General features: G+C 47.9%; 1 protein-coding gene across 2 annotated transcripts in view; it reads right to left on the bottom strand.

The window, feature by feature from the left end:
- The window catches only part of ezrb (ezrin b), a 44,432-nt gene that overhangs the window by 3,290 nt on the left and 29,386 nt on the right, over positions 1-11,756 (bottom strand). For both annotated transcript variants that reach the window (XM_045211376.1, XM_041865764.2), the window contains exons 9-14: positions 11,585-11,681; positions 7,859-8,022; positions 5,996-6,126; positions 4,367-4,527; positions 1,376-1,468; positions 405-683 (exon numbers count right to left, since the gene is read on the bottom strand). In XM_045211376.1, coding sequence (XP_045067311.1) covers positions 405-683; positions 1,376-1,468; positions 4,367-4,527; positions 5,996-6,126; positions 7,859-8,022; positions 11,585-11,681 — 925 coding nt within the window. The remainder of the gene's footprint in view (positions 1-404; positions 684-1,375; positions 1,469-4,366; positions 4,528-5,995; positions 6,127-7,858; positions 8,023-11,584; positions 11,682-11,756) is intronic.

Below are 11,756 nucleotides of genomic sequence, written 5' to 3'. Positions count from 1 at the left end.
ATATAACAAAGTATTGAGAAACTTTTGTTATTGACCAAATACTTATTTTCCACCATAATTTGCAAATAAACATCATTGTTGCATTAGCTATTTGTTTAATTAAAAATGTTCCCTTTATGATGATGATCAGGACCTGTTAGTAATAGTTTTGTGATAACTGCACTGTGATGTAAATCTTGTGGAAGAAAAAAAAACATTTTTTTTCGGTTAGTGATTTTTTCTTAACGATTAAAACGACAGTAAGAGAGGGAATATAGGTTGCTTTTCTATCAGTAATATACAATTCAAGACTGAATGATTTAATTCATTAATTATTTAAACAATCAATCAAGTGATCAATCGATCACTCAACCCATTAAGCAACCAAACAATCCCTGCAAACTCGCACGACTAATCTCTCTTACCATGAGCTGCCTCTGCACACGCTCGTTCTTCTCGGCCTCGGTGAGGCGCTCCTCCTCTCGGCGGTGGTCGTTAAAGCCTTCGTTCTGCAGGTCGGCGCTGTACGTGCTGTTGTTCTCGCTGTCGTGGTCGTTCTGCTCCTCCACCATCAAAACGTCGTGGTTGTCCACAAACATGGGCACCTCCACAAACATGGGGGGAGGGGGCGCCAGAGGAGGGGCCGTCATCACCATCTGCAGCTCCTCCTTGGTCTTCAGCAGGTCGTTCTGGGCCTCCTGAGCCTGAGGGGGTGGGGTGGGAGGACAGGGAGAGGTTTACTATTACAGAACACTATGGAATGCCCCACAATACAATACAACCTGTTCTGATCTTGAGCCACAGAAAAAAAGTGATTCCATATCAATGGTAGAGTAAATACAGTTAAGTGACTAGGTGACATAGGTTCAATCAGATCGAGTGTTAACCGGCGATATCGCATAGCTGATATCTTGGCGTTGGTGTAACTGTGTTGGTGCTGTCAAATCGGTGAGCAGCTGCCCTTGTTCATTGTCACGAAGCCACACCCGTCCCACTCTCGTTAGAAGTTCAGAACCAGAAGGTGTAGGCTATATAGAAATAATACGGATTTCTATCAGCCTAATCTAGGTGTAGATTACATCTCACATTCCAGTGTTCCAACTTGTATTCAAGGCTACATGGGATTTCTCTTAATGCGACACCATGCAGCCAATGAAAATGTCCTCTTTAGGTATAATACCAGGAGCCACTTGGATCTGACAGCTCTAACACAGTTCCACCTCCAACACCGGCTAAAGCGGATCTGATTTAACAGAGCCCTGATTGTGTGTGTGCATGTGTGTGTGTGTGTGTGCATCCAATTGTGCGTGCTTGTGTGTGCGTACATATGCGCGCATGCGTTTGTTCATGTGTGTGTGTGTGTGTGGGTGTGTGTGTGTGTGTGTGTGTGACTCACCCTGTGTTGCCATGTATCAGCCTCCTCCTCCTTGCGTCTCCTGGCCTCCTCCAGCAGGGCGATCCTGGCTGTGTGCTCGGCCAGCTCCGCAGCCTGATACAGAGAACAGAGGAGAGAGGAGAGGAGGGAAATAGGTGAGGACTTAAACATCTGGGACAGACAAGGAGGAGGACAGTTTGGGTACAGTAGACAAAATACTACAGGTCTGTGGGAAGGGATGGAGAGACAGAGAGGGGTGGAGGGGATAGTGTGGAGGGGATAGTGTGGAGGGGACAGTGTGGAGGGCTACAGGTTTTAATTAAGGGCTGGACATTTTGAGTAAAAAGTGAACATTAGGACAGAGATGTATAAGTCACCTTCCAGAAGAGAGAAAAGAGAAGCAGAGAGCAGTACAGGGCGGAGTAGTCCAGTCTGTCTCAACATGTACTGGGGCTGACCAGAGTCCAGTCTGTCTCAACATGTACTGGGGCTGGCCAGAGTCCAGTCTGTCTCAACATGTACTGGGGCTGGCCAGAGTCCAGTCTGTCTCAACATGTACTGGGGCTGGCCAGAGTCCAGTCTGTCTCAACATGTACTGGGGCTGACCAGAGTCCAGTCTGTCTCAACATGTACTGGGGCTGACCAGAGTCCAGTCTGTCTCAACATGTACTGGGGCTGGCCAGAGTCCAGACTGTCTCAACATGTGCTGGGGCTGACCAGAGTCCAGTCTGTCTCAACATGTACTGGGGCTGGCCAGAGTCCAGTCTGTCTCAACATGTGCTGGGGCTGGCCAGAGTCCAGTCTGTCTCAACATGTACTGGGGCTGGCCAGAGTCCAGTCTGTCTCAACATGTGCTGGGGCTGGCCAGAGTCCAGTCTGTCTCAACATGTGCTGGGGCTGGCCAGAGTCCAGACTGTCTCAACATGTGCTGGGGCTGGCCAGAGTCCAGTCTGTCTCAACATGTGCTGGGGCTGACCAGAGTCCAGTCTGTCTCAACATGTGCTGGGGCTGGCCAGAGTCCAGTCTGTCTCAACATGTGCTGGGGCTAATAATCTGGTGATGAGGTATAATGACTTCAGGGCCATAGAGTTAGATAGAGGACTCATCTTTGTATCTGTGCCAATCTGGCATCTGTGAAAGCATGGGCAGCACCATTAAAACGGGTTATATCCATCTAGAGTCCTCTTTCTAACTCAATGGTGTGGGCCATATAGTAGATCCACCATGGTACCAGAGAGCAGAGAGACCTGCAGTAGAGTACATCAGAGTAGAGTGCAGTGCTCAGTGCTTATTGTAGGGCTAAGTAAGTCTGCTTTTGTTGTTCGCAGCATGCGTGTGATGTCTGGGACGGTAAATACTGCACACACACACGCACACACACACACACACACACACACAAAGCCCAGCACAAAAGCACCACACACACACAGTGGGGATACTTGACCATAAAACACCTCTGTGAAGTGTGTTAAGCTGGGAAAAGGGCCAACACAGCCTCTATTGAAAATAGTCAACAGGTTGCTAGGCTAGACTGCTGCTTAGTCACTGGAGCCTCCAGTGTACCTAGTTAAAGCTGAGGAGATTTTGAGAGAAACAGTAGATCATGTTGCAATGTTCATACCAGTGGTGCCTATGGTATATATGGGGTCATAGCGAGGCAATACATGTTTGAGGAAAGCCCCATTAGAGCAACTCTTGTAGCGTATCCTACATTCCGTTTCTTTGCAGAGACTATAGTGTCTTAATGTCTGGTGTCTTTATCTGTTTATCATGACACATTGCTCTGTTATGGGGTTGGTTCAGAGTGGCTGTTGTCCAACGTGTCCCTATAAAAACAGCCTCAGTGTTCCACTGTCAATTGCCTTCACCCTGGACTACAGGTTTACTGTCAGGTCTGGTAAAGTGACCTGTGTGTGGTCTGATGCAGAGCAAAGCAGGGTGCAGAGCAGGGTGGGGTGGGGTGGACACTGTCTGGCATAATAGATTGCAGTCCAGTTTTACTATGGTGAGGACATTATTACAGTAAGGTTTGGTCTAGAGAGGCGCAGTCTTCAGTGCTGCATAGAGGAGTTCATTTCAGCTCTGCACAGTGCGCTGCAGTGAGGTGTGGTTTGGAGTTGTACATGTTAAAGAGGTGCTGCCTAGGCTTAAGCTCAGCAGGCTAACACAGTCTTTTGTCACAGATACATCAACTTCAGAATTGTACAGTATAGTACAGTGTAGTAGGTTATAGCGGGGTTTCAATTTGCTGTGACATGGTAGCATTATTGTACAGTACAGTAAGGTTATGGGGGTTGTGACATGTCTGGACTACTGCAACTCGCTGTTGGCTGGCCTCCCTGCCTGTGCCATTAAACCCCTACAACTCATCCAGAATGCCGCAGCCCGCCTGGTGTTCAACCTTCCCAAGTTCTCTCACGTCACCCCCCTCCTCCGCACGATCCACTGGCTTCCAGTTGAAGCTCGCATCCGCTACAAGACCATGGTGCTTGCCTATGGAGCAGTGAGGGGAACGGCACCTCTGTACCTTCAGGCTCTGATCAGTCCCTACACCCAAACGAGGGCATTGCGTTCATCCACCTCTGGCCTGCTGGCTCCCTTCCTCTGCGGAAGCATAGCTCCCGCTCAGCCCAGTCAAAACTGTTCGCTGCTCTGGCACCCCAATGGTGGAACAAGCTCCCTCACGACGCCAGGACAGCGGAGTCACTCACCACCTTCCGGAGACATTTGAAACCCCACCTCTTTAAGGAATACCTGGGATAGGATAAAGTAATCCTTCTAACCCCCCAAATTGTAAAGTGGTTATCCCACTGGCTATAGGGTGAACGCACCAATTTGTGAGTCGCTCTGGCTAAGAGCGTCTGCTAAATGACGTTAATGTGCCCTTGAGCAAGGCACTTAACCCTAATTGCTCCTGTAAGTCGCTCTGGATAAGAGCGTCTGCTAAATGACTAAAATGTAAATGTAAAATGTTATAACATGGTTGTACAATGGTTGTGTGGTGGTTCTCACCAGCTGCTCCTGGTTGTGCATCTGGTCCTGGGCGTGGCGGGCCAGCTCCTCTTTGGCCAGCAGGGCGGCCTGACGCTCAGCCTCCAGGCGGGCCGCCTCGTCCTCGGCCAGCCTCCTCTCCACCTCCAGCTGCGTGGCACGTTGCATCTGCTCCTGGAGGTCTGGAGAGGAGAGAGAGAGGGGAGGAGAGAGAGAGAGCCAGAGTGAGAAGGGGGAGAGAGAGAGAAGGGGAGAGAGAGAGAGAAGGGGAGAGAAAGAGAGAGAGAGAGAGAGAGAGAGAGAGAGAGAGAGAGAGAGAGAGAGAGGGGGTGGAGAGACAGAGAGAGGGAGAGATAGAAAGAGAGATAGAAAGAGAGATAGAAAGAGAGAGAGAGATAGAAAGAGAGAGATAGAAAGAGAGAGATAGAGATAGAGATAGAAAGAGAGAGATAGAGATAGAGATAGAAAGAGAGAGAGATCGAACGAGAGAGGTAAGACACACGTACACACACAGCTGATACACAGAGAGACAGAGATGACACAAATCATACACACGACACACACACATACTGAATGATTTTGCAGAAGAGCCGCACATCTAAGAATATTGCTAATGCATGTTAATGATTGAATATTGAATAGAATATATTGAATATTGAACACTGTTGTGAAGGGTTTGCAAGTTAAGCATTCCACTGTGCATGTGACAAATAAAATATGAAACTTGAAACTAATGTGGTTTCAGAGATGTTGGTTTAACCTTTTCACACGTGAGTTCCAAATAGTCGCCCCCCAGCGTGAGTTGTTTTATGCAGGTGATGTCAGAATGCACTCACTGTTCCAACATGTGATTGTTACACAACAGGACAGTTAACACGCGATGCCTGCTAATTATCTATAGGCTATGTTTCAACTTGTCAATTTCAAATTATTTTCTAACAAGTTGTATTTTCTAACAACAGTTTGAATTAAGGTGTGTTCCGCCTCCTCATTAATTCACATAGTCTGTGTAATCATGGCAATAATAATACAATAATAATCCTGTTAAGTAAATCCGAGAGACGGTATACGCTATCGGCTAGACTGAATATGGAGAAATTGCAGAAATGTTTTGCAACGGAAAACGAAAACAAGCATTTCTTATTGTACACGTTCAGGTAGTCCCTCCCTGTTTTAGTAGCTTTTCTTCCCGTTGATGTCTAATGAATATGACCCATGTATATAGGGTTACAAACAAAGGTCGATGAGGAAGCCTTGACGGTCAGTAAATGCCTTATCAGCCTGATAGCTGATATCTAACCCTGCAGAAACAATCCCGCCGGGCTATCTGGGGTCCACCAGGACATAAGCACAAGGCTACCTGTATACTACTACTTCCAGTAAAATAGACCAGAATGTTTGAACTATTTCAATGCAAATTGTTGTCAATTGAGCGCGATGTTCTCAAATATCGTTACTGTTTTAGGCTATTTTATTTAATGCGGCATGAAAATGCAGCACACACATACACACACACACACACACACTCTCTGTCTCTCTTTCTCTCACACACATACACACACACACACGTCTCCCTACATTTAGGTGATAAATGTGCTCTGGTTGACCCTAGTGTCCTCCCCAGTCAGACCCTGTTCTCCCCGGTCCTACCTTTCTCTGCCTTCTTGGTCTTCTCCTCAAACTGGTAGAGTCTCATCATCAGCTCCTGCTTCTCTCTCTCCATCTGCTCCTTCTCTTTCTCGATGGCCTCCCTCTTCTTCTTCTCGTTCTCCAGCTGGGCCCTGCAGATAAGAGAGGGCCGGTGTGAGACACAAAGAGAGGCTGACGTGTGCTGACTAATAAACTAACAGCCACTCAGGGGCCACTGGCCCCTCTCGCTGTGTGTGAGGGCACACACACACACACACACTGATTTTACACACATTGAGTAGAGACACATACTTTCTACACACACACACTGATTTTACACACATTGAGTAGAGACACATACTTTCTACATACACACACACAGATTTGACACACATTGAGTTGAGACACATACTTTTGTACACACACACACACACTGATTTTACACACATTGAGTAGAGACACATACTTTGTACACACACACTGATTTTACACACATTGAGTAGAGACACATCCTTTGTACACACACACACACACACACACAAAGCAAGCAAACACATTTGGGGGCACAATGTAGCAGGCATAAACTGTCATTCTACAGATACCCTTTGTAGTTTGTTCAGTGATGTTAAATAAGCTGGTTAAACAATCTACACTAGCGATACAATGACACCCTTTCCCTTTATTGTTGAGGGTTGGCAGTGTAGGGTTAGGGTTAGGTTCCAGTGTAGGGTTAGGGTTAGGTTCCAGTGTAGGGTTAGAGTTAGGTTCCAGTGTAGGGTTAGGGTTAGGTTCCAGTGTAGGGTTAGGGTTAGGTTCCAGTGTAGGGTTAGGGTTAGGTTCCAGTGTAGGGTTAGGGTTAGGTTCCAGTGTAGGGTTAGGGTTAGGTTCCAGTGTAGGGTTAGGGTTAGGTTCCAGTGTAGGGTTAGAGTTAGGTTCCAGTGTAGGGTTAGGGTTAGGTTCCAGTGTAGGGTTAGAGTTAGGTTCCAGTGTAGGGTTAGGGTTAGGTTCCAGTGTAGGGTTAGGTTCCAGTGTAGGGTTAGGGTTAGGTTCCAGTGTAGGGTTAGAGTTAGGTTCCAGTGTAGGGTTAGGGTTAGGTTCCAGTGTAGGGTTAGAGTTAGGTTCCAGTGTAGGGTTAGAGTTAGGTTCCAGTGTAGGGTTAGGGTTAGGTTCCAGTGTAGGGTTAGGGTTAGGTTCCAGTGTAGGGTTAGGGTTAGGTTCCAGTGTAGGGTTAGGTTCCCGTGTAGGGTTAGGGTTAGGGTTAGGTTACCGTATAAAGAAAGTCCTACAGGTGATTGTGACAGACCCTGGCCATGTCCAGCGTAATGAATGACTGTGTTACATGTTGTTTGAACATCTGTGCAGAGACGATACTGTCCAGCTGACACTAGCAGAGACAGCACCGGCAGACAGCTCCCACAACCTTGTCTTCAGGTCGCTTCACTCATCCCAGAATGAAGTCATGCTATTGAATCATCAGTGCTACGCTGGGATTAATCTAGTTATGCTAGTGACCTAGCGCTGCAGTACTTCATGTACCTGTGAAGCCTACAAAGGTGCTGAGCATGTCTTGCTATAATGAAGAGCGTGCTAAGCTTTGGAGCAAGAGATACATGCTAAGATATGATTAACGGCACATTTTTGCTACTCTGGACAACTCTGATCATGTGAAGTGGGATACAATATATCCCTTTTTGTGAGTGATATTCTGAAACTGATCAGGTCTGTTTGTGTAGGGATGGAGCAAAAGCATGCACATACAGTAGTTCTCCAGGAGGAGAGTTGGCCACCCCTATTCTAAACTCATAAACACGCACAAGCATGCGCACACACACACACACACACACACGCACATTCACACACACACAAGCGCAGACACGCACACACCTCTCCATCTGTTTCTGGTGTTTCTCCTCGCGGGCCTGGGCCTTCATCTGCTGCACCTCGATGGTGTCTGGCTTGCGGCGGCGCATGTACAGCTCGTGGTTGCCCATGCACAGCTGGAGGATACGCTTGTTGATGCGCAGGCGAGGGGCGAAGAACACAAAGTCCTGAGAGAAGGAGAGAGAGAAGAAAGACGGGGGTAGAGAGGGGGGAAGGTAGGGGGGTAGAGAGAGGGGGGTAGAGAGGGAGGGGGTAGAGAGAGAGGGGGGTAGAGAGAGAGGGGGGTAGAGAGAGAGGGGAGTAGAGAGAGGGGGTAGAGAGGGAGAGGGGTAGAGAGAGGGGTAGAGAGAGGGGGGTTGAGAGAGAGGGGGGTAGAGAGAGAGGGGGGTAGAGAGAGGGGGTGAAGACAGAGAGGGAGTAGAGAGAGGGGGTAGAGAAAGGGGGGGGTTGAGAGAGGGGGGTAGAGAGAGAGGGAGGTAGAGAGAGGGGGTAGAGAAAGGGGGGGGTAGAGAGAGAGGGGGGTAGAGAATGAGGGGGGGGTAGAGAGAGAGGGGGGTAGAGAAAGGGGGGGTAGAGAGACAGAGGGGTAGAGAGAGGGGGTAGAGAAAGAGGGGGGGTAGAGAGAGGGGGTAGAGAGAAAGAGGGGGGTGTAGAGGGGGGTAGAGAGGTCAGACTAAATAGTCTTGCAGCCAGCCATCTTTAGTGTTTCCATAACGTTGACATGACAAAGGCTCTACTAACAGTAGGCAGGTGCAGAGTCCTACACTCTGCATGACAACACCCATAGCGACCATTTAGCTTGGAATGGAAAGTTAAAATGGCAGCTGAAAGGAGCAGTAGGGATGACTAAACTAAACCATTCATTTGAAGGAGACACTTCCCATCTGCGGTTACTGACCACAGTTAGGCTGACCCCCACACACACACACACACACACACACACACACACACACACACGTACACCAGGGTTTCCATTAGGAAAACGTGGTGCTGGATAACGTGACCGGAAATATTTTAATTTACTGGAATCATATGCATTGTGTGCGTAACCGATTAGGGCGTCCAACCACGATGCTCAGAATGACAGAAATCACATTTAGATTATGGTAATTCATCTTAACAGAACACGCAACTCCTGTAATGAAGCAGCCAATAAAATGTCATTTTCAAACATTTGCCAAAATGCAATTGGCAAGAAAAACACCATTCTAAACAGCGCACCTGATGCGAGCGGTTCCACATGTGACAGAGATGAAAATATCTATTAGAAACTAAAGAAATGCAACAACTATGATGGGTTGCTAATATGACTATGATTGTGCCTTTGGCTTCTGGACAATGAAAGAAAGTTGATATGAAAACCAATAGAACAGGAGAGAAACACTTGTTTCCATGGCATATGAGGAAGTCTTTATAAAATAATTGCCTCCACGTTTCAAGTATATGTTTTCAAAATGCATACTGCTTCCGCCTGCCTACCTACCGTTGCCTATGCACTTGAATGGCGAATGGGAAGCGTGCTTCAATTACCAGTTGAGAAATAAAAATAGTAGCTCTTTTTAATCCAGGCCATCAAAACTGTTTTAAGCACGCAATTACATTTAGAATTGCTGGGCTTTTAAAAGCATGTTTCATTTACATCATTTTAGCAGACACTCTTATCCAGAGCAACTTACAGTTAGTGAGTGCATACATATATATATATTTTTTCATACTGGCCCCCGTGGGAATCGAACCCACAACACTGGTATTGCAAACGCCATGCTCTACCAACTGAGCTACATCCCTACCGGCCATTCCCTCCCCTACCCTGGACGACGCTGGGCCAATTGTGCGCCGCCCCATGGGTCTCCCGGTCATGGATTCGAACCAGGATCTCTAGTGGCACAGCTAGCACTGCACCACAGCTAGCACTGCACCACAGCTAGCACTGCACCACTCAAGCAGCAACAAGCTGAGGAGCTGCAGCAGCTCTAGTGCTGAGGTGAGTAGGCTCTCTGTATGCTGTGCACGGGTAATACATAAGATACATGATGACTAATGAAAATAAAGATGCCCCAATTTAATTCCACTAAATTCAGCAAATGTACCCATAGACCAATAAGCATGATGGTCAAATGTATTTCCATCGACTGATATTTCCATCAATGAATAAAAACATTATTTTGCCATGGGATTGTTTTTTCTCACGGTCAATTTGGCCAGCAACAATTTTATTTATTGGCTTTTAATCGTTTTTATCTGCCATAAGGGCGGCAATTACCGGCTAACGGAAACCCTGAGACACACACACACACTGGCTTGAGCAGAAAGAGATAAGGTCTGTTGAGCGTAGAGGCTTGATGGACATTAGGACATTAGAAAAGCACTCAGGGTGTGTATGCACATGTGTGTATGGACGTGCGTGTGTGTCTGTGTGTGTGTCTGTGTTTGTGTGTGTGTGCACATGTGTGTGTGTGTGCACATGCATCCTCGTTCACGTTTGTGTGCATGTGTGTCTGTGTTGCTCCCTATCTGTGCCAACAGGGGCTGGACCCAAGGTTCAGTTGACAATGGGTGATGGGATTGAGGATAGGGCTAATGGGCCTGCTGCTCCCAAGGAGACAGGAGAGGAGAGGAGAGGAGAGGAGAGGAGAGGAGAGGAGAGGAGAGGAGAGGAGAGGAGAGGAGAGGAGAGGAGAGGGAGAGGAGAGGAGAGGAGAGGAGAGGAGAGGAGAGGGAGAGGAGAGGAGAGGAGAGGGAGAGGAGAGGAGAGGAGAGGAGAGGAGAGGAGAGGAGAGGAGAGGAGAGGAGAGGAGAGGAGAGGGAGAGGAGAGGAGAGGAGAGGAGAGGGAGGGAGGGAGAGGAGAGGGAGAGGAGAGGAGAGGAGAGGGAGAGGAGAGGAGAGGAGAGGGAGAGGAGAGAGAGGAGAGGAGAGGAGAGGAGAGGAGAGGAGAGGGAGAGGAGAGGAGAGGAGAGGAGAGGAGAGAGAGGAGAGGAGAGGAGAGGAGAGGAGAGGGAGAGGAGAGGAGAGGAGAGGAGAGGAGAGGAGAGGAGAGGAGAGGAGAGGAGAGGAGAGGAGAGGAGGCAGGCAGGCAGAACTGGCAATATGGGAGGTGAGGGAGCCAACACCCACATACTGTAACTGTACTAACCATTAATACACAGTAAACATCATCCTTTCCCTCTTACTTACACTGTATTGTGTTTTAGCCTGGTCCCAGATCTGTTTGTGCTGTATAGCCAACTCCTATGGTTGTTGTTTGGCCTAACACAAACAGATCTGGGACCAGGCTTACTGTGTTTTGTATTGGTCCATCAGGACAGCTGCTGCAGCTGTTTGCTAAGTGTGTTGTGTGAAGACAGTGTGTGATGTGGTGAATACCATCCATCATCAAAACAGTGTTATTGTGGTTCTGGATCATGGCGACTTGAGTCTGATGCCCGATTCTGATATTGAGTTGCATCCCCTTTTGCCCTCATAACAGCCTCAATTCGTTCGCTTAAAGGTGGGGGGCGCAGACCGGTCATAGAGCCCATAGAGTTAAAGTTGGTGGACTGTAACCTGTAAAATCCATAGATTTAGGAGGTCTTCTAGTGGCCGTTAGCTGTAAAAATCCATAGATTAGCCGCACCGTTATATAAGCCGCAGGGTCGAAAATTTGGAAAAAAGGCGCGGCTTATAGTCTGAAAATTACGGTAACCTGTCTCCTAATGTTTTGTACACTCAGTGTACAGTGTTTAACTCACCGGGGCCTTCTTGTCGATGGGTTTGATGATGAACTTCTTGTCGTTGAAGGAGATGTTCCTGATCTCGCTCCAAGGGAAGCCGATCTTTGGGGTCAGTCTGGTGGGGGAGGAGGCAAACCAGTGTAAGTATTGTGTAGGCCGCATGTGCTTTAAGCAGGTTGGCTTTTATTGG

Source organism: Coregonus clupeaformis, chromosome 36 (genome assembly GCF_020615455.1).
Source record: "Coregonus clupeaformis isolate EN_2021a chromosome 36, ASM2061545v1, whole genome shotgun sequence".
In the NCBI taxonomy this organism is placed as follows: domain Eukaryota; kingdom Metazoa; phylum Chordata; class Actinopteri; order Salmoniformes; family Salmonidae; genus Coregonus; species Coregonus clupeaformis.
The sequence above is the reverse complement of the archived record's forward strand: the minus strand, read 5'-3'. Positions and strand labels throughout refer to the sequence as shown.